Source organism: Harmonia axyridis, chromosome 1 (genome assembly GCF_914767665.1).
Source record: "Harmonia axyridis chromosome 1, icHarAxyr1.1, whole genome shotgun sequence".
Lineage (NCBI taxonomy): Eukaryota > Metazoa > Arthropoda > Insecta > Coleoptera > Coccinellidae > Harmonia > Harmonia axyridis.
This window is the reverse complement of record NC_059501.1, coordinates 70,058,090-70,082,599: the sequence shown is the minus strand read 5'-3', so window position 1 is coordinate 70,082,599 and position 24,510 is coordinate 70,058,090. Positions and strand designations below refer to the sequence as shown.

Below are 24,510 nucleotides of genomic sequence, written 5' to 3'. Positions count from 1 at the left end.
TCTGGCTGAAAAAGCATTTTCCTACAAGCCTGCGCTTTCAGCTTTATTCCACTCGATTTTCAAGTCGTAAAGAGTTACTTTCCCACACAATGCGGAAAAATCTCGGCTATTTGATTCCCGCACGCATATGCGTGCGGAAAAGAAATAGCAGGAGATTTTCCTAATTGAATGTTATATTTTCAGTTCTCTCATTTTGCGTCTGGAAATATAAAATAATTTCAATCTTTCATTGATCAGATAATATAAGCAGAATACCGAAAAAAATTACATAATATTTTCGCAAAAACAGTTCCTACTAGTTCGAAATTCAGTCTGTTCATTTTATAATGAAATAATATTACGTCCCCATTCTTATCATTCGACATATTTTCGAATACCTATTGAAGATTGCACATTTCATATTTCATTGTAAATAAATTGTCAACTGAGCTATTTTCACGCACGGGGCAGTGTTATTTACTTTTACGTCGCCCATTAAATTTATTTTTTCGGCAACCGTTCGGGAAATGCTAACCTCCCGTACGCTTTTTTTCTGAGAAAGTAGCATTTCCCGGCAAGTACGTACTTCCCGGACTAGGCCGGAAAAGAATCACGTCGTTCGTGTCATTGTGAATATAAAAATCTTGGTAGGTATATTTTCAATAAATGCAGTTGATCATTACCATAGCAACCGAGATAACGGCTGACAGTTCATATGAAATTAGTTGTCAAATTTGCATGTTTTTTTTATCGCAATCGCAATAAAACATGGAAAGAAGCAGCGATAAAGTTATTCTACACGGTTGCCGAAAAAATATTTTACGCAACACGCCCGAAAATGATTTTTTTGGACTCACAGACTTCCAGGACGATTTGTCTATTCGTCCAAAAAAACATATTTTCCCGACTTGTTACGTAAATTACTATTAGATACATTGTATTGAAGCTGAATCTACTTTTTTGCAGGTCACCTCCAGTGAATGCAGATGTACAGTTTTTCAATCTCCAAAGGTGCAATATGTCAGGGCAGTGTAGAGATATTGACACCCAAATGCTACCCTCTAATTTCGACCGACAAAGGGCGGAAAGTGTGTGTTTTCCATGAAACAGGGTATTCTCTGAATGCATAATACGTCGAATTAAACGTCCGCTTGGTGTTATTCAAATCTATCCCCTCGGAAACCACCCCTAATACCGGCTTCCACAGTCGCATCCCCTTGGTCGCAAAAAAAAACGTGGCGATTGAATTATATGCGCCTTGACACTTCGAGGTTTTCAGTGAAGTTGAGTGTAAGATGCGATTGAAATTATTCAGAAGCATTTATTCTGTATTCTTCGAAATGTTCGTCAAGTGTTGAGTTTTGAATAATCTAGCGTTCATATTTGGTGAGAGAATACGTATTGAATGAGGAGAAAACGTTCTATGCATCTGCAATTATTCATTAATTCTCTTGTAGTTCGTAAGGGCGATTCAGTGTATTTTTCAGCCGAATAGTTTTTGACTCACTGATAACGAATCCGCCTTCAAATTATTTTCTATCCCTCTAACCGGAAGCATGATTTAACAATAAAGAAAAATTAGTTCATTTTCGGTTTCATCATAGATTTTAAAATAGAACCAGCGGTTGTAGGTAGGACAACGATATATTGTCGGAAACTTTATAACCTCTGATCGAAATTATAGCTGAAAAGAAATGGTAAATAGTATCTACAATACGACTCAAAAAGTAAATTCAATGAGGTTGTATTACGAATAAATGTTCGGTTGCCTTACAGTCTTCCATTAACTATCTGGCGAAGCTTTCCACAATATAGTGACTATCAATCGCGATAATCTTTTTGATGATAATTCAAGTTACCAACAGAATACTCGATAATACTCCCTCCTCCGTCGCTCGTTTTCGAATTTCGCATTCTTGTTGGAATTGCCTTCTGAAAAGATTATCAGACGATATTTTTCCTATTTCAGTTAAGTTTTGTGGAATATTGTCGAAATTCAATTAAAAATTCAGATTATATATCCTAGTGACTTTCGTATTGTATCTTGGCAGTTGGTGTGACTGTTACGAAAACTGACAGATTACGGAATTTAAATTTTAATCGTACAAATTTTGAAATAATTTATAATTACGCATTAAATTCGTGAATTATGTATGGAGAAATCGATTTATCATCCACAGAATTAAGGGAAATTGCGAAAAATATTGCAAATCATTTCACTATGTCCGAATTATATTATATTGACAATTGACGTGTGTTGAGATTTGATAGCATCGAAAGTCAGTGTAGACAACCACAAAACGAAAAATACAACTGAAATGTTTTTTGTACTGTAGTGAACTCATTACGATACTGAAATAGAGAAAAAATTTTTATTTGATGAGACTCTGTGGTTGAATTTGATACGACACACCAAGTCTCACCTTATATTTTCAGCTGTTATAATTATGACGTAATTGCGCGTTGCAACAGAATCACCTCTCCGCGATGGTGTGGGTGGGTGTGCCTTAGGCAGAGATTGCTGGTGGGCGCACCTCGTTACTTGGCTTGAGAAAGACTCGCAAAAACATTATTGAGGACATTGCTAACAGCTTTTATAGTTCAGCCATGACGTATCTATTAGTGACGAAATTTCTTCATTAATAGATACGTCATGACTGAAGAACACCAGGCAGTGGACAGAAAAGTAATGTGGACCAATGTGATTGCCAGCAGCCACAGAGGATAGACACCAACAAAGAAGAAGTCAAATATTATAAAATTTGCAGCGTTTTTCACCATTTTTTCCGTGAGATAAGAAAAATTGATAGCATTTTTATCATTTAGGAATGTCTAGGATTGATGAGGCAATTTTTCACTTCAATTAATCGTTCCTTTATTTTTCCTTCATTTTAAACAGTTCCTCAACACCCAAAGGAATTATCGAAACTGAGGAACACCCCCTATAATTCCATTATCATCTATTTCTCACGGACCCGAATTCGTGAATAAATTCCTGAAGACCCACCCCAGAGGCATTCTGGAGGTTAATTAATCGAAATTGGAAGCTTATTAAATTCTGAATAGAAACAAGTTTTCCAATATTTGTGCGGAACTTGAACGGAATTATCTCGGCAATATTATCTTCAATTACAACTGCAAATTACAAACCGTAGTTGGAGGGCCGATAATTCTTCAGGGGAAGAGGAAAATCAATATCCATACCTACTACAAATATGTACTACAGGAAGCAGTGAATTAGCATTTGTTTTTGATCGGTCTTTCTTTGAACATATCGCTTCATAGGTAACAGTTTCGATCATGTTGAGGCCGAAATTCAGGAGGATAGTTCCATTAGAACTCTGCATTTACAGAGTACATACTCATATCGATGAGAACGTGAGTTGAAGCAATAGGTAGTAGTCATTTTCAACAGCTTATGAGCCCCAATAGAAATTAATGAATCGAATCGTAATCTGAAAAATCGGAATGTTTCACTTCTATCGCGTCCAAATTTGATATTCTGTATCAAATTCTTCATCTATCGCAAAATTCAATTCGTAATTTATAAAAATAATAATTTTACTCGAGTTGAAGAATACAAATTCGAAAACATTCCAGTGCATTTCTATTCTATCCATATCATCTCTATCCGATTTGAATTTACAGAATAGAACTAAATCTGAATTATTTTCGTTTTCGTTGAATTTTATAATTATTGTTTTTGTTCAATTATATAATTATAAAAATTATGGTATTGCTATGTTAGTGTTATTTCAGATGTTCCTAGGATATCTAATACATTCTCAATTTCGAATTCCAATCATAATAAATATTCATAAGAGTGAGCCCAGTGAACCTCTCTTTTCAGTCTCTTGAGGTTAGAATGAATTTTCTAGGACGTGGACCTCGATCCTACTAGTAACGTATAAAATATTTTGCGTTATATAGATATGTTACCCAATAACACATCATACTTAAAAAGTACCAATTTTGCACTGAGTTTTGAATCGGGAATTCTCGATAATTGCTTCTTCAACATCTTGAATTCACATTCAAAGTTTCATTGGCTGTTTTAGAATCCATTGGATACAATTTTGCTGAATTTCTTTTAATCAGTCCAAGACTCATTACTCCGATCAATCAACAATCTATCTTTGAGAAATCTTTTAGTCAAACGGAAATTTTAAAGCCAGACGTTTCTTTTGCTTTGGAACCTTTTCTGAGTAGCATAACTGTATATTTTTCATGAATGAGCAATCCCAGCATACGTCGGCAACTTCGTCGGAAGTATATTTGTAGGATGTATTCAACCATGATACTTGATATGAAGGATTTGAATTTCTTTGTATTATGGTGCTCAACTATCTGGTGGCAATAAAATTCGAATTATATGGTTCTTTGAGAAACAAGTCTCAAGAAGTAGCCAATTCAAGTAATAAATGATGCTGGGTAATGAATAATAGACGAAATCCATTAAAGACAATGTTCTTTCCATCGACAAACTTTTTCTAAATCGTTGGTATTTTTGAAGGGGGGCTGCAGCTCTAAAGCCTTCCATAGCTGCTATGGTGAGTCCACATATAACTACATGTCATAAGATTAAGAGGATCAAAAATTTTCCAGATCAAGAAATGGCCTTTATGGTCAAATTTCATAAAACACCAAGAAAATTGTAAAAGTTATGATAAAAAAACATTTTTTTTTCAAAACATCATAAAGTCCGAATTGTAAGAAACTTAAGCCATAGGTTAATAGAAACTATACCCTCATTAAAAGCACTTCGGGATTCAGATCTTGAGGATCAGCATCTTCTTCTGAATCTACCTGTTTATTGGCACTAAATCTCAGTCGACTTTGCAAAACAATTTCGGAGATTTCAAACTTTTCATTCTTCCAGTAAAACTATCTCCACAAAATTGCAGAATAAACGTCCCGAATAGCTGAATAACTACTGCAACAACATATACGACGTTCTCTAGAAACTATGGAAATTCCATAAGCCAGAGAATTCATCCCCTGCACATATCAGATCCGGGTCACATAATTTTATAAGAGACTGAAAAGCAGCATTTGTAGTTGAGATTTTGACAGTCGATAACAAGATGACAAATATTACTTAAGTTGACGATTATAGAACGTGTTGAGTTTCCACAAGGTTGTTCCGCATTCAAATGACGTACACATCCGATTTTTATCTATGTTCGAGATTTCAACTACATAATAAATATGCAATATCTGAATGTAATACGCTTCAAAAGATGCGTATCAAAATTTCGAAACGTTTTGTTAAATTGGATCGAGAAATTGAAGGTAAAGTACACCACATTAGTTGTGGTTTGAAAAATGTATTAAATCAAGTTTTGTGTATTGATGGGAAAAAATATTGTGCAAGCAGAGCAATCCTTCCTAAGTGTTATTCAGACTCCTCCATCGACAACAATAGCTGAAAGATGCTCCAGGGAAAAATGAATTGGCTCTGTAATGAATAAGTGATTGATGAGTTGAAGTCTATTTCGAAAGCAAAGACGAATAAAAACTATTGAAAAGTTAGAAGAGCGTCGAAGTTCTCTTGAAGGTGACTTATATGTGACAAATAAAATCCAATTTTTGAGCAAAAATTTTTACTATTTGAGCTCGAGACTTACTCGTAATGACTGAAGTTGGGATTAAAAATGTTATTATTACATGCCTTCATTTTTTCGAAATTTATTGTGGTTCTACCGAAACAAAAACGTGAATTCTGACAGGACAACGTCTGCTGAGCCTACTTAACTGAACAGAAAAAGTAATATAGAACTTCTACTTCAATAAAATAATTCGTCGTCCGTCATCTTTCCGTCGGAGTGTTTTTATTCAACGAAATTTCATTTACCTGAATCATTCCAGCCTGAAATTGGAAAAGCTGAAAGGGAAAAAGATAGAGAATGCTTGTATTATTCATTTTTATTAGACCCCTCTAAACTTTTATGATCGAATTATATTAAAGTTCGTGATCTCATTACCATATTCACTGAACCTATGATATCAAAATCAATAGAAAAAGGGTGGAAATATATACGACATTCATTTGGAGGCACAACTGAAAGCTATCGTGCCGCAGCAGGCAGGTATTTTTCATTTATGCAACACGTTCGTGAAATAATTAGATTCAATTAGGGCACTCCCTCAAAAATCGATGGAATTGAAAATATTTAATTAATATATTCCATGACATTGATCGAAGCTCAAGTGCGCAATGTTAAACTTTTATTTCATCCGACTATCCGTCTATCCAACTATTTCGGATGATTGTCCATAATTTCTGGTAGTGAATGAGATGTATCATAATAAAGGATCTTTGGAATTATTGTACACTAACGAAGAGATAAATTGAATTTGGACTTCGCCTGAAATTTTTATTTTTATATTTCGGAAAGTGCGAGAGCTGCTTGTAAAAATATGAATCGTACTGTGAATGCAGAAATTGAGAAGTGTCTAACGTGGCATATGAAATTGAGATTCTTAAAGCAAAGCTTACCTTTGAATGGATTTGCGCAAAATGAATGAAAAAAAAGATTTTTTTATTACGGAATGACAAATTATATCTTAATTAACATCAATCATTCATAAGTCATTTTAATTAATTAGGTCCTATTCTGTTGATATATTGACAAAGCCTTTGTTGGTGGTTATTCATGACATTTTATCATTTCCGGTTTAATGTGTTTTTTTCTCCTCATTATAGTGAATAGTGATATCAAATGGTGGAGACGTGGACACATTTTTTTTAAATATTTCTGCAGAAAAAGTTTTTTACAGAAAAACTTCTTTCATTTTCGATTGCATACATACGAAGTATTATGAGACTGTTTGCGGTTTGAACCAAGAAAGTACAGGGTGTTTACTAGAAGGTAATGATCCAAATTAGAATCATATATTTTATGATTTAGTCAATTCTACTTATAACAGGAGCGGGGGTTACTCAAACAAACCCTATACCTAAAATGAATATTTTGAAAGTTATCGAGGAAGAACTTGAAATGAGGTAAAACCGCGATTTCCAACTGTGTGGACTAGTCTGTAACTTCCTGAAAACGCAGAAAGAAACTTAAATTCGATGTTTCGATAACTCTAAACTTGACATTTCATGAATTTTACTCAATAATTTGTGATTGGAAATTTTATTGGTTTATAGATTTCTCAACAATCCCATCGAATAATTAATTACAATTGATGAACGTCAAATTTATTCAAAAAATTAAAAAACAAAAATAAAAATCCCAATTAACTCATGAACCGTTCATTTTACATCCAAGGTATGATGGCATATTGCTGAAATTGTCAACAAAAAAGCTAGATATGCAATAATATGCTGGATGTGTCATTTGAAATAAGGAAGTAGCAGTCTGTTTCCGAAATAACTGGAAGTTGTAGAGATCTGAGAATATTTTAGGGAGAAAGATCATTGTCTCGAACCCAAACAAGCAAATTTTCAGCTCAAAATTATGATTAGTTTTCCATAAACGTCTGATAGGCCATCGCGTTGAATCACCCTGTATAACGGGTCTTTCCAATGGGAATTATACAAATTAAAATGCGGTAATAATAGAAACACTTTTTTTTTGTTTTTTTGTTGATAATTTTCGTCTTTTGTGTTTATTCAATTGAACCATGAAATTATACATACTTCAACAACATTTAGAAATCAATTATTTTGTCAGAATAAGTGATCATTTGTGAATACTCGGAGAAATTCAAGAAGAATTTCAAGAAGAATTCATGGGCGTCATTCAGTAATCGACCTACTATCCATCGTATTGGAGACAAATTTGTAGGTGAATGATACAAGAGTAATGAATACTAGTATCAAGTACCTACTAAGATATACTTGCAACCACTTTAAAATTGGAACAGAGAATGACGAATAGTAAGTCATGAATTGTGAATAATGTCGTTCGTAAATTCATCTTAAGAGGGAATACCACCACGTGACTACTGAATTCCTAGGCTCGCTACACTCGGCTATGAACTATCAACTGCAGCAGTCAATCTTCTACTTTGCTGCTTAGTAAATTGAATAACTATATCAACGTACTGATGAGGGCCGAAAACCCCAAAAAACGTGTAAATGGCTAGCGCTTCTCCTTGAGAGATATATCTTTAATGGTAGGTTTATGCACCATTCTCAAGAACTAAGGACTAAGAACTACGAACTAAGCTCTAAACCTACAGTGGCGTTTACGCACTCCCTTGTTAGTTCTCAGTTAACGCACGCGCACGTGCTCGAACTACTTTCTATTTGTTCTATACTTTAATGTTTGACATTGATATTGATTGTGAAAAAATTAAATACAATTTTTTCATATACACCTAATACTTTTCAATGATAAACACGATTAACGGAACATAAAATGATATAAACTGGTACTCGTTAATATTGAAATTCTATGCGGCGCACGCGCACTTCTATATTTCCCTTAAGCCCTTAGTTCTTAGTTAAAAGTTGGTCAACTTACTAGTGCTAGTGTTAGTTCGTAGGTGAAGTGCATAAACGCCCTCATTGATTTGTTAGCGTTCAATTCTCAGGTCTTAGTTCTTAGGAATGGTGCACAAACTCACCATAAATATTGCAATAAAATTCTGTGTCACGATATTTATAAATTTTTTAGTTTTGTTTGGAATATTTGAATGAAGTGAAACTGAGTAATTAGGAATTGATATCACTATATGGAAATTCGCCCAGTTTGGGATTGCTTCTTGGAACAAAAAATCCAAAGAGTGATAAGCCCATTTTCCGTGGAGTTTTGACATGCATCTTAGAACTGAATTTTCTCGACGGGGCGGAACGAATTCTCCGAAAATTCTTGGCCGACACCCTCCATGCCTCGCTAGGAACTTAATTAGACGCATAACTTTGGCGGCCGGAATTAGTTGGGCAACTTCTAAATTCGCCACCTTATGATCCCATAATTCTGGGGGATATGTCCGTTGAAGAAAAAGGAAAACTTTGGTCCTCCACGCCCATATATATCCCGAATTAGGTTCGGGAGAGAACGCCTCCGGTCCTCCAAGCCAACTTGCCGGCATCGATCGGTTAGAAAAGCACGATAGCCGAAAGAAGAAAAAATGAAGGAGGAAATTCTCATCCATAATTAATGGACTATTTTCGGAATGCTGAATTTTTCATAACCGATTGAAGCTCTGTTGAATGTGTATTTTTAGGGTGGCAAAAGCTGGCCTGATAATGTTTGAGGCTGAATTATTGTTTATTCGACATGAAACAATTGTACAGACATATAAATTAATAATTTTCTTGAAATTGTAGATCGTAAAAAAACACCCAAAAATGAGTTTGTTATTTAATCAATTCCTGGAACGCAACAGCTACAGCTCATAAAAACACTGATATTGAGTCAGGAGATTGTGAGCTCTTGAGGCTATTGAAGAAGTGTAGAGTTCTTTTACTTTATGTGATTTATTTTATAATTACTTCATTATTTTGGTTTTTTATTTTCATAAATGAAACTTCAGGATTCATTTAAAAAATAGTTATTTATTTACCAAGGGCATTAAGTGAAGTGGATGTTTATCGAATTTGAAACCTAAGGGTCTCACTCAAGCCAATTTTGAATAGCCCATTTCAATTCAATTTGATCTTAAAGAACGTATGTTAATTTTATATGAGACGCACTATAGTTCACTTTCAAATTCTCATCCATAATTAATGGACTATTTTCAGAATGCTGAATTTTTCATAACCGATTGAAGCTCTGTTGAATGTGTATTTTTAGGGTGGCAGAAGCTTGCCTGATAATGTTTGAGGCTGAATTATTGTTTATTCGACATGAAACAATTGTACAGACATATAAATTAATAATTTTCTTGAAATTGTAGATCGTAAAAAAACACCCAAAAATGAGTTTGTTATTTAATCAATTCCTGGAACGCAACAGCTACAGCTCATAAAAACACTGATATTGAGTCAGGAGCTCTTGAGGCTATTGAAGAAGTGTAGAGTTTTTATATTTTATGTGATTTATTTTATCATTACTTCATTATTCTGGTTTTTTATTTTCATAAATGAAACTTCAGAATTAATCTAGAAAATAGTAATTTATTTATCAAAGGCATTGAGTGGAGTGGATGTTTATCGAATTTGAAACCTAAGGGTCTCAAGCCAATTTTGGATAGCCCAATTCGATTCAATTTGATCTTAAAGAACGTATGTTAATTTTATATGAGACGCACTATAGTTCACTTTCAAATGTAATCATCGAGAAATAAAATAAAAGGGTTAAATTTCCGGAAAGAATAGAAGCAGTAGTAACTTGAAGGTCATGACTCCTATGACAAGGCTAACAACATTTTGTTAATGGAATATCGGAAAACTGTGTAGAATATATTAATGAAACTGCTTTGCTCTGATACTTTACCGATACCTCTGAAACATTTTCTCCAAGTTTTTTATGGTCAGAATATTGACGGGAAATGAACAAGACTTTGATGGTAAATAAGATTATCAACATCGGCAAGGATCAAAAGGGTTTGAGGCAAATAACTACAAACTTTTGGCTAGAGAAGATATTCTGAAATTTATTCATGAAGTACGGAATGAGATGTTGTTAATGTACAAAGTTCCATTAATATTCAGTGTAGTTGGTGGATGCTGACGGCAAGAACTTGTGAATAAACTAGTTATTTAGGTAGAAGATAAAAAGTCAGTTTTTTTGGTGAATGTACTGAAGACAAAAGCGAAAAAAAGCGTGGAATATTGCTTATTTTGGAGATGTAGGCGTGGACGTCATTCTGTAAAACCAGATGGAAAATCACATTTGAAAAAAATCCCTTATATGATTGCAAAACAGTTCGGTTAATTCACTCCTGAATAATACTGTTCGAACACCAGCAAATCTTCGTGCAGAAACTGGTGCCAGTATATACATTGAAAAGTCATAGTGATTGGAAAAGTACGTCTTTTGCTGATATAGCGCACAGTATCTAAATCTTCAGAAAGATTAGGTTCAAAGAATGCTTGCAAGTAAGGAAAAAAAGCAATGTGACAATACAGAAAATAAAATCTCTTCTCGTAAACTTTGAGACATATCATAATCAGTGAATTTTGAATATATATTGATAATATGATATAGAATTCAATAGTTTTTTACCGAAGTGTCCTAGCACTTCGTATGTCGATATATTTCGCGTTGAAAGTAGATATAATGAAACTTATTGTAAAATTTGAGTTGTTATTAGCAGAAATAGAAAGAACTTACCGTGTTTTTGGAGCAACCGGTGTACATGTAGAAAAGGCTTTGTATTTCCGCTGAGTTTGTGGAGGCGATCCTGACCTCCTAACTCTCGCATCGCCCACCGACGGACGCCACTGGTCCGCACGGTGCAACACGTAACGCGCAGGTCAACATCACACGGGGGCCGAGATTGAAGTAGTTAGCGCACGAAGGTAGTGCAAGGGGTATGCGTCGAATACTACACTATTCTATGCTGAAACAAAAGTTTAATGATGAGACAACAATATTTAATAATAATAATAGTAATAAAAAAGGTCTTCATTTGGAAAAATTCAGAAAACACATTGAACTACTTGTGATTTAAAGAATATTTCATATTATAAGTAAATCAAAACTGAAATAGAGGTTGACAGCAATATAAGTTTCCCTTTTGGATTGAAAAGAGTCTAATCATTTGGATAGAAAATCTACAGTGCTGTGCCTGAAGTTACGATAGGACACAGTAACAAAGCCTGCACTCCTTACTTGTACACTCTGAGTTTCTGAAAAGTCTCACTTGAGATCTAAGATAGTCTTGATAGAAAACTTATTGAATATGAACATTTTTTAATCAGGCCTCAATTCTCTCAAAGCTTGTTTGAAAATTACCTCTTAGTTTTATGAGCAAAATATTCGAATGCCACAACCTTTAAGCAGGTTGTAGAAGAGTCAAAGAATTTGACTTCTGTCTCTTGCTGTTCAAAACATTCCTTCTTTTTATGTGTTCATTTATTTATGATATTAAACTATTTTAAAATCATTCGATACGGGATATCATTGGGAAAATGAAATTAATATTGAGAAATAAATGAACAAAGATTTTCTTTCTAAAGAATTCTTATATTTAACTTCAAGTAGGGATGTTTTTGCGTGCAATAGAAATTCATTTATCAGGCTTGTGGAAAGAATTCAGGAAATTAATTTATGAGTCAGCATTTGTTTTCTTTAAGAGGCTGAATATTAATTTATTCTAAGAAATGAATGGCTTTTTCTGAGCTGGATATCAATTGTGTAGGAATTCGGTTTGCATTAAATGAACGAAAAGTGTATTATAATTATTTAGAGAAAGAGTATTTATTCAGCACGAGCGATAATATAAAAAAACAGTTAGCCAATCTGTTTTTCTATACATTTCATCTGGTTATGAACACTTTTTGTTTGTAGGTGATATTCTACGAAATTGTATGTGGTATGAACATTTGTTCTTGTGTATTTAAAAAAAAGCCCACCATGAAAAATATGTGTGTTCAGGGTTGAAGTCGGTTCTCATTATAAAAGGGGTACAATATGCGTGGGAGATAAATGGCTTCTGGGTGAAATATGCATTCAACACTAATCACCTGTAGAAGAAATAAATGTGTTTCTCATGGAGTGCTGATTCATATTTCAGCTTGAGGAAAAATATTGATTTACCCTAATGACGAAACATGGATGAATAATCAGTGTTGAGTCGTAGTTGACCAAATTATATGCATTTTCATATTTTTCACTATAGTTCATTGTATTTAGAAACAGAACTTATAATAACTGTGGCTAATGGCTAGTTTTAGTTTGAGAGCCGTCATGTCATAGAATAATAAAAGCTGAAAGAGATCTCCGATAGGGTTAAGTAAAAATTTCTAATAAAAACTTCAGATTATTCTGGCTTTGGCGAGCAGCAGTTTTAAATTACGAAATAATGAAAGCTGAATGTAAAGGCAAACATTAATGATAGATATTTGCATAGTGAAATTTCCCACCAGAAAATGTAAACATATGTAGTTGGTTCAGATTTCATTGTAATAACTTTGGTGTTGGATAGAACAACCTTTTTCAGGGAAAAAATCTCCTATAATAAACATATATCATAACTCTTATTATCACATTGTTTTAATTTTCATGTATTGAAGTCTTAATATTTCGAATTAGGAAAGTGTCTCCTAACAAAATTATCCAGTGGCGTAGATATAAGGGTGCGATGATACTTTTGCTATCGAAAATCTACACCATTGTCTTTTTTTCGAAAAAATTGTTCAAACTTTTGTTATTCTCTATATCCGCGCCTCTCTTTTTATCTCATCTAAGGTTTTCTTTTTTTTCTAATTGATGCATTTCTGCCATTTTTAATAACGTTTTCTACCAGAATATCATATACGTTTTTGTTCCACGAGGCAAGAAGAGTCTGAAAATATATTCATCTTTAATAATTTTTTAATCAGTTCGTCCTTCCCACCGGTTTTGCTACAACTGAAGATTACATGGTTTAGATCTGCAATTTCTTTGTCTTCTGGACATAAGGGGGAATAAGTGATACCAATCTTGTGTAGATGTTGTTGTTTCGTCTTAATGAGAATATTATTGAAATTGTAGCCTATGTATTTTATACAATATTTGAGCACCTTAATTATTAATATATAATTAATTAATTGAACCTATAAAGCAAACACTATCTACAAAAATTTATAAAAATTAATTTTTCAAATTTTTCCATTAGTGATATTCAACAAACATTTCTGAAAGACATTTGAACAATGAAGAATTTTTGTGAATATTTTTTATTGATTGTCTGATTAATTTTCTTTCTGAAATGTTCAATTAAATGCCATCTGAAAGCTTTATGATACACTACATTAATTTTTGTAATTTCCGAGGTGATTTCATTTTCACTATACTGGAAAAATTTGATGAAATTTATTTTTGTACATTCATCATCAATATCAGCAAAAATTGGTAATTAGTATGGCTCTACAAATTACATATCAAATTAATTTTACGGCATTCAGACAATTTTTCAATTTTGGAAAAAGTACCTCCCCGAGCGGGGCTCGAAAAAAAATTAATAATAATAATTTGATATATTATATACAGACATAAACCATTAGTCATCTACAAATTGGTTTATACAGTTTTTCAATAAGAGATTTTGAATAGCACGCTATCTGGGCGGCTACCACTTTTAAAGCAGCAATTTCTCAACATTTGACAAGTAGATAGTACGCCATTACTAAAAATGGAGCTTCAACAATACATAGAAATGGTTGAAATTCACTACAAAAATGAATAATAAAATTTTGCAGTTACAGTTCGCCAACTTGAAGCACATGAAGGGAAAGTGGTGGAAAAATTTGTTTAGGTATAGGGTTTGCTCAAATAACCACTCTTTTCATACATATAATCGATTGAAATAATAAAAAATTCAGGTTCTAATTTGAAAATCTTGACTTGATGAATTTGAGTTGTGCAGGTTTATGATCTTCTGATAAATACCCTGTAAATTTCATAACTATTCAAGTAACAACTCAAACTGTTCGTATTCAATTTTCAATTCAATTTTTCCGAGTGTACTCCACTGAATACACTCGGAAAATATTTTTTTTCTCATTGTCATGCTATTTTTCAATTGAGTTATTAATCTTTAATTTCCGGAGAAGTTAAGCCCGAATGAAATCCTATGAACAACATAGCCGCTACTTCAAAATTTCCAACGAAGAGTCCAAAAAAATTGGAAACTCATTACATCCCGACTTCTCTGAATTTGGTCAATAAGTATCAAAGTTGTGGCGAATGAGTGGGCGAACCTCTTCCTATTCACGTCACTCGACTACTCAACGTTGAAATCCCTCGGTTTACAAACAGGCCTCCAGTGCCTTCACACTACGAAGTTACCATCCTAATCCTTTCAGGAAATACGAGCATGTAAATGGAAATGATTACACTCAGAGGTCGTAGGGAGGGTAGGGGGGTTGGAAGAGTGTGCCTATCGAAATAAGTTAACACTCGTGGTATACGGAAACGGATAAATCCGTTTACAGGTCCTGCGGGAACTCCCTGGCATTACACCCGATGAACTTTGGACCGGAGTCAACGCGGTGTTGGAAGTTTCCCGGAATCGAATTGGAATTCCTAGAATGTCCGGTCGTCAATCTTCGTGGAATGGACTTATGCGCTCGTGTGATATGGATAGGTGGATTGTTTATAGACGACTGAGCGAAAATTTCTGCGATTTATACTTGTTCGTTGAGGAAACAAATCAGTCGAACGAGTTGACATCGTAAAATTTCGAAGTGATTTTGTAGAATTTTATTTGAGGTATAAGCTTCACGGTCATATAATTCCTACCAAAAAATCATCGTTAAACGATCTACGATACTAACTCCATTCAATTGTTGTTGAGAAATACTTTGTAATAATTACATTTTCGTTTTTATATTTTATGCACCAAAATACCTAATTCCTTGATCTAACTGTCAAGACTTGTAGTTTTCATTAGGATAATAAACAGGGTGGCCATTTGAAAACGAAACAGACGAGATTACAGACGAAATCAAGTTTTTCGATAGAAATGCTCGGACAGGTCGATTTCTGTTTCGAGGGGGACAACTTAAGATGTAGGTTACGGACGCATAACGCTTCAACCCTTGCTGCTACAACCCCCACTCCCAATTTTTGAATAGGGAAGATGGGGTGAGTGATACCTCAATTTAAAGGTATTTTTATACTGATTTCAGCACAGTAATTGTTTTTTCATTTTATGCATTAGTTCTCGAAATATTCATGCGTTAGTTAGTTAGGAAGGAAGCCACAGTCATGGTTGTTTTGAAGTTCAAAATGTCGATTTTTCACAAAACACTACAAGTGCCATGAAAACACTACTTCATTTTCAAATACTTAGTTAAGAATATTTCGAGAACTAATGCATAAAATGAAAAAACAATTACTGTGCTGAAATCAGTATAAAAATACCTTTCAAATGAGGTATCACTCACCCCATCTTTCCTATTCAAAATTTGGGGGTGAGGGTTGTAGTAGCAAGGGTTGAAGCGCTATGCGTCCGTAACCTACATCTTAAGTTGTCCCCCTCGAAACAGAAATCGACCTGTCCGAGCATTTCTATCGAAAAACTTTATTTCGTCTGTAATCTCGTCTGTTTCGTTTTCAAATGGCCACCCTGTATAAAAATCCATTGAAAGCGATTTATGCGACTTCTAATCGCATGCAATATGGAATTTTCCAACGAAGACGTCAGACAATTGAAAATACTTTCGAGTGCTTTCCCATTTCTTGCACGAGTTGGCCTAGGAGTTTATGGAGAACTGATCACAATTTTGTGCGGAAAGTTTGCATGTTGTGGTTTAAGACAATGATCTTTCTTCCTAATATATTTTTAGGTCTCTTCTATACTCTACTATAACTCCCGGTTATACCGGTAACATACTACTACTTACTTTTTTATCTCAAATGGCACACCCAGTATATTATTGCAACATTAGATAGCTTTTTCGATGAAAATTTCAGCAATATGCCAAACCTTGAGTAAAAACTAAACGGTTCATGAGTTAATGGGATTCTTATGAAAAAACATTATGTCGACGATGACTCACATTTTTCTGAATATTTCTGCAGAAAAAGTTTTCTCGAAAATATATTTATCATTTTGGATTCTGCATATACGTAGTATCATAAACCTGTTCGTGGCTTGGACCAAAAATTTACAGGGTATTTATCAGAAGATCATAAACCTGCACAACTCAAATTCATCAAAAGTCAAGCTTTTCAAATTAGAACCTAAATTTTTTATTATTTCAATCGATTCTATGTATAAAAAGAGTGGTTATTTGAGCAAACCCTATACCTAAAATGATTATTTTAAAATATTTTTAATGTATTTGAACTGGAGTCGTGGTGGCTCGGTAAGCCTTCCGGGAATTGCGACCATGTAGATCTTTTGTTCTCTACCCTACTTATTCATGAAAACCCAAAGAGGTCGTCAATTGACAACCTCCTTAGGTTGTTACTTTAAGAGTTATCAAGGAAGAACTTCAAATGTTGAAAAACTGCAATTTCTAACTGTGTGGAGTAGTATGTGAATTCCGGAAACACAATTATTCGCAATTGAAAATTGTATTGGTATTTATGGATTTCTCAACAATCTAAAAGAAAAATTAGTAATAATGCATGAAATATAAAATTTGGTTATCCCTGTGTATTCCGGAAGTCATAAACTACTCCACACAGTTAGGAATGACGGTTTTTCCTCACTTAAAGTCCTTCCTTGATAACTCTCAAAGTATTGATTTTAGGTATAGGGTTTGCTTGAGTAACCCCCACTATTTTTGTACGTAGAATCCACTGAAATAATAAAAAATGTACCTAAATATAGGTTCTAATCCGAAAAAATTGAGAATGAATGAATTTGAGTTCTCCAAGTTCATGATCTTCTTATAAACATCCTATACATTTATGATACAAATTGCAAACAGTCTTATAATACTACGTATTTTTAGAATCGAAAATGAATGAAATGAATTTGCTAAAAAGAATTTTTCTGCAGAAATATTAAAAAAAATGTAAATCCCCGTCGCCACCATTTTTTTGGGGCACGATCATGGAGTTCCTATTTTGGGAGGTGCATGGTATACTGTTCAGCCTTTGACTTTTCCAAACTCATCGATATATATATATATATATTAGAATAGTTAGAGCTTTATGAATATTTCTCTTTTAACTCGAAAACATTCAATATTGTACGAATATGCGATCTAACTAAACCATGACTGCTAGTATAGTAAAAACTACATTCATAGCAAATATTGCTCACATATTCAAAGCTGAAGCTGTCGACGTTTTTCAATTACCTTCTATCATAAACTTCAATAAAGGAGAAAAATGAAAATTTCATCGAAATCGTCGAATAGAAGGCAATTAATCGGCATATTTCCACGAATATTTTTTACATATATGAACATGTTGGATCGAATGATCGCTCTCGAATAAATGAATTTGACGGCATATGTAGGTAGGTAAAGCTACTCCCTGATTCAAATAATTATATTTACTTTCGATTTTCCATAAATACCCTGAATTGATGTGATGAATATCACTTCAATTTACATTCATACATGGAACATTAATGTCATCGTTAGGTAAATTGAATTTGTATGTGAATCATTATGAAAAAGCGTAGAATTATAGTGAAATGAAACTTCTCTCCTGGTTTCAATTCTTTCAAAAAAATTTTCAAATTGGAAATATCGCTCATTAGAAGGCATCGAATAGTTGAATTATTTTTTAGAGAATTGGGGGATGAAAGTTTGTATTCTAATTTCAATGAATCATCGCAAAGAACAATAATTCAGTTTATATTCCAATTGACTCCTTAGAGGTCTCATAGACGCTTAGGAGAACCGGATGGAAAAAATTAAAATATAAAAAAAATCAATTATTTTTCGAACAGATGGCTTCAGTTATCTGTATCTCGCGTTGTATAAGATCGATCAGGTTCCACTAGTTAACGTTGGAAAGAAAACGTTTTGTACGACACAAAATCATGACTCAGTTCAGTTCGAGTGGACACTAGCAATGAGAAAATATACTATATTTCTATAGTTTTTCTTCGCTGAAGGCAAAAATGGATGCCAGGCGGCAAGTAGTGTCAATTGCCTGATACTGTAACAGCCAATCACGCGCGATTTTCTGGTCGGAGCTTTCATTCAGGTAACTTCGATGTCAAAGATGCACCACTAGTGGAAGGCCAAATTGTCGAATATGTCGATAAAATCGTGGACATTGTCGATTCCGACCGTCACGTTAGCACTGTTTCGATAACCCAAGAGATAACAATTGCACAAAAAATTGTTCAAAACCATTTTTATGAAACTGGTTTCAAAGAGAAACTGGTTTCAAAGAGAAGCTCGATGCATGTGTACCACACCAGTAAACGCAAAGAAGCTCATAGACCGAATTTCCATTTCAAAATCGCAACAAAATCGACCCATTTGGAGCGATTGGTGGGTCACTTACGACAACATCAAGCGAAAACGGTCATGGTCGATTCGCGGTGAGCCGGCTGAAACGGTGGCCAAGCTAGGATTGACGGTCAAGAAGGTTTTGCTTTGTGTTTGGTGGGCTACACCCTTGCGGCACAACTGTTAACTTGGAGCTGAACTGTCAACAATTGGGGCCAGAAGCGGACAGAGCAGGACAACGCCAGGCCATACACATCGAAAGTGACTTGCCAGAAGCTACAGAACCTTGGTTAGGAGGTTCTGATGCATCCACCGGATCTGGCACCAAGTGATTTCCATTTGTTAATGTCCATGGCATAAATTTTCCAGGTGAAAAATCAACAGGGCATGTGAGCATCGACTGTCTCAATTTATTGCCAATAGGGACGAGAGCTTCTTTGATAGAGATATAATGATATTACTTTAAAAATGGCAACAAGACCATTCTAACTATGTTAAATAAAGCCTTGTTTTTCTTGCAAAAATATTGTTTTTCTTTCAACTACATTTTGAAAAATTAGTCGCTTAGCCCAACAAAAAATTAGGATGGGTCTATAATGAAAATATCTGTCTCCCTATATCAATACCAACGTTTGATTTCTATCATAACAAGGATTTCATAGATGATCTACAATAAATCCATGAGAAAAACCACGACTAATGCTGTTCATTCATTTCACCAGGACTGAATGCGTAAGTGACTTCACGATGTGGCAAACACTTTGAATCCTCTCGGTAGGTATAAAACGTAAATTTTGATTGATAACAAAAAACCAATTATCATAATGAAACAAGCAGCTATAGAACCATCGAAATATTCCCGACGGTCCTAGGGCCGAGACAAGCACCCGATATGATGCTCGGCCATACTTTCCATATAGCCGCATTACTCGTACATCACTCGCCTCCTAATGAGGAAGGCTCATTAGCAGAGCCAATCAAGCCGGATGGCTCCGTGTTGCGGTGCCTGCCTCGGAAATTACATCTGTTCTGATCTGATGTTCGGACCAGGCCGGAGAGCCGGTCTAACCCCGTCTATGACGTATGCAAACCGGGCTTAATGGCCTATGCTTCAGTAGGTTCATTTCGCAAGATGTTCCCTAACGCGAGGAGAGCTGCATGCTTCGAGGATATTTGTAGAGTCGGGGAGGCCAACGACATGTTTGATCTAGCCGGCAAGTTCAACTGTCACGGGAGTGACATGAATTACATTAATTATTTGGAGGGAAATAGGAGCCGAGTCTCGGGTGGTGCCTTCAAAATTCTACGAATGCACGTTTCATTTTTGAATTAATGATTGCCAATGTTGATCCTAGATTAGGGATTCATCAAGCCAAGTAGCTTGACATTTCAACCAACTACTAGACTTGAAATTACATACTTGTTCTTGACTCCACTTGATTTTAGATATGTTTTGCTTGACTTGATATCAAGCTACTTGATATTACTTGAGCTTGTTATGCACTTGTCGCACGGCATATATTTCTGCAATCTCGTTCGCGCTTAGACTGAATAAGGAGATTCCTCGAGCGCCGAGAGACTGAAGCATCCGCCAGTATGACTTCATTAGTTTTCTCATATTTCTATAAAATCTACCAGTATATTTTGGTAGTTTCATAAATATCTTCTCGAACTTGGCCAAAATAGCCAAGGTTTTTTTATCAATACCAGCATCTTCAGCTCCTGTTGAAAGAAAATTTTCCAGAACTGCTGTTACCGTTACAAAAACCCGCATAAGGTTATGCGACAAATCTATAATATGCCTCATGTGTTTTAGATCCTGAATGGAGAATTATGAAATCAAAGAAGAAACTTATTTTTTTTTATTTTTCTTCATTTTGTTAGGATTTATAGTGATTCAATTTATGTTTTTATTCCAAAAAAATTGATATTTTCTGTTATTTTATAAAACAAGTTTAATAAATGAAAGTGTTCTCTGCAAGGTTCCTTCTCATTTCATAATGTTTTTATTGATTTGACACGACACAATAAAACTGCTGAAAATCAAGTAGTTGATATAATTCAAGTTCTTGATAAATAAATACTTGACTTGACTTCAGATTGAAAAATTACTACTTGACTTAAGCTTGACTTGAAATCAAGTCAAGATCAAGCCAATTAACTTGAAAATTAAGCAAAGTCGTGAAACCCTATCCCAGATGGAAATAGTTCTCTATAACATACCAAACTTCAATATTATAACTGAGGAAAATTAGGAACTTTCGAGCGTTCATCATTCGTACGTCAGTGGCACCCTTGAAAGCCCAAAAACTGTGAATACGAAATATGATTCTTTAATCACATGCATGAATTCTCGAAAGCTTCTGACTTTATGATTACGTTTTTCTCATGTTTTTTCGATATTCTACTAGAAAATGTTGAAGAAGATACGAATTTATTCATTCCTCGGTGCGCACAATATTTGGTCCATTCTTACGGCAAGCTATGCATATTCATCCTTATAAGGTTCAGTTGACATGAGAACTAAAGCCAGCTGACTATGGAAGACATAGAACATATGCCGATTGGGTGCTTGAACCACAACTTTTGGATGACGATTTCTCGTATCGAATTTTCTACAGCGATGAACTACATTTTTCACTCGGTGGTTATAAAACAAGCAAAATTACTTATATGGGGCACTGAAAATCCATGTCACTGCTGAGAGATCATTACATACACAAAAATTCATTGTATGTTGTGCAATTTGGTCTGGTGGAGTGATTAGCCCATACTTCTCTCAAAATGATGAAGGTCCCACTCAAAACTTCTTCGGTGAGTCTTTCTCGAGTCAAATGTCGTAGTTGCGACCTCTCTCAAGTAGTTACGGTATTTCGTCCCGAGATCACTGGTGTACTCAGCAGTTGGGATATCTAGCGATCTCTGCCCAAAACACACCCTCTCACACCATCGTGAAGAGATAGCACTACACAAATTCGAGCATTCCTTATTAATCCACCGATGCCTTACTAGAGAGTGGCGGGAAGCCAGCAACGCCACCCCTCGGGCATGCATAGGCATTACACAAATTCTCATCGCTAAATCCACATGATTACTGATATTTTCTAATTGATGATATGGAATTGGAAGAGTTGTGGTTCCAGCAAGATGGTACAAGTAGCCACACAAAACAACTCGTTTTGGTGCTATTGCAAGAAAAAACTCTAAGACACATAATTTCTCGATTCGGTGATGTGAATTGGTCGAATCTTATGATTATGCTGATAATCCTCAGTCTCTTGGCGATTTGAAAACCAACACCTGTCACCTATAACATATTACCGAAATGTGGTTGTGTGACAATTATCGCACAAGGATCGAGTTCTGTAAGAGATCATCCGGAGGACATTGGAATGATGTCGTATTCCACATATGATGGCAAGAATAAAGCATTATATCGAAATGAAATTTGATCGATATCCTGGAATGAAGTATTTTCATTCACGCTCACTACAAAATGGATAACCCTGTATGATCAAAAATGAGAATTATTAGGGTACCAATAACTTGTGAGCTTTCTTAAGATCAATAAGATAATTCATTCTCAGTTCAAAGTTCGACCAACCCATATGAAATCCAAATGACCCTTCCTTTGAAATGGTGAACCTCATGGTGCTCTTCACATCGTAATTTTTTGGCATGACGAATATAATTCGATTCAACTCCTTCGTAGAGCACTCGCATCTGAACTGTTTCAGGTAACTTCTCCCATAAACTACATGCATAATTCATCATAATTTGCAAGGAGCGTAACCAAGAAAATCCCATCCTTCCGACATGAGGTCAGGCGAGAAGATGAATAACATAGCTTCATTAGAAATTTTCTACTCATTACGAGAGACTGTTTGTGAGCTCTGGCACGACCTGAAGGATTTGTTTGTTTTAATGAATTGTGTCGGGTCTGAGGAACGAATTGCGTTGAGAGTTCTCCTTGTTTCTCGGACGTGAAAAAACGTCAAAATAACCCGGAGATAATTCGGTTTCTGTACCTAGAAGGTATTCGAACGTGTGTCTCGGTTTTCTTGTTTGCAGGAAAGAAAAGGGAACGAAGGTTGCCAATTTATCCCTGGAATGTGTTATTAGAGTACCTTCTTCGATGTAAGGCTCCACTGATGAAATATCGTGTTTCTTGCAGTGGCGCGTTTGGATCTTGAGAAGTAGAGAAGTTGGTCTACGTTTTTTCCAAATTTCATGAATTCCTCGTCGTATCTTCTTGATTTTGGTCATTTATAGAGCTTGCAGACCCCGAAAAGATGTTTGCCGAGATAGTATACTATGTCTTTCTGAGTACCTCACGATTTTTTTTCAGTTCTTCATTATGTCTTTCTACAACTCTTTTTTGGGCTGATTATCATAACACTTCAGGGGTCTTACCAGTAAAAAAACATTTTCTCTCGAAAATACGACTTCATTCGTCAACATTCAAGAGTGATACATATTCTGCAACGCTCCTCTAACTTTTCTATTACTTTTCTCTTGAAAGATTCGTAATTACTTTCGAAATAGCCTTCAGCCTTGGTAATCACTTCTTCATTATATATAAATTTATTTTTCTGTAGCATTATTCCAGGATTCACAGAAAGCCAGTAATCACTGAATGCCAGATCTAAAGAGTTAATAAGGAGGTCAAGCAGTTGGAGGCGCAATTCGTTTAATTTGATTAGATTTGTGACAAGGAGTGTTGTCTAGTTGAAAGATAATTTTCTTCTGCTCTTGATCAGCGGTAAGTGAACGCTGCTCCCATTTTAAGCAAAGCTTTGTCAAAGCAAATGTTCATCCAAATCGGTGTATACACTGCCTTCTGATTCGTTCAACTCTACCGCTATCTCACGCAATTTCCATTTAGGATTGCTCAAAACCATTTCGTGGGCCCCTTTGATGTTTTCTGAATATATGCCTTATTCGAGGGACCACAACCTTCAGCATCGTCGGTGGTTCTGCGACCACGTTTCAAGTCAGCAAAACACCTTTTAACTATTGTTGTGGATGAAGCAGAATCTGAAAAGAATAATTTTTTCGCATAACAAGCACAGTTTCATTAATACACGACACTCGTTTTATATCTTTTCTAAACAAAAATGAATGTAGCGTTCTCTTCTTTTGGTGCCTATCCATTCTGGATGTTGGATAACATGAAGGCAACACGGACCTTATCAATTGCTGCCCGAAATAGCCCTGAGGTTGTTGAGTTGAACCAAACTCTCAAATTCTTCAACCACGATATTCTTCGTTGTCCAATGCTTCTCTTTCCCTGAATTTTTCCCTGTAGCATCTCGATGTAGCGTTACTCGACCGTTAATATTTGGATCCAGACTGAGTTCCGAAATTTTGACAATAACCTTTTGAATCTTGGATCTTTCTCGTTGAAAATTGCCTACAACTCAACGAATTGTGAGTCGATTAAATGGATAGTGTCGTCCATAAATTTTTCTTGAATTTCTATCAATATTCACAAGTGAGCACTGATTTTGAAGACAAACCTTGACAATATCTGAATGTTGTTCTAGCGTATATCTTGC

At 35.0% G+C, this 24,510-nt stretch overlaps 1 protein-coding gene across 5 annotated transcripts in view; it reads right to left on the bottom strand.

Moving 5' to 3' along the window:
• Positions 1-24,510, bottom strand: part of LOC123671009 (1-phosphatidylinositol 4,5-bisphosphate phosphodiesterase epsilon-1-like) — a 317,167-nt gene that overhangs the window by 183,195 nt on the left and 109,462 nt on the right. For all 5 annotated transcript variants that reach the window (XM_045604639.1, XM_045604638.1, XM_045604640.1 and 2 more), the window contains exon 4: positions 11,214-11,442. In XM_045604639.1, coding sequence (XP_045460595.1) covers positions 11,214-11,304 — 91 coding nt within the window. In that variant the 5' untranslated portion in view covers positions 11,305-11,442. The remainder of the gene's footprint in view (positions 1-11,213; positions 11,443-24,510) is intronic.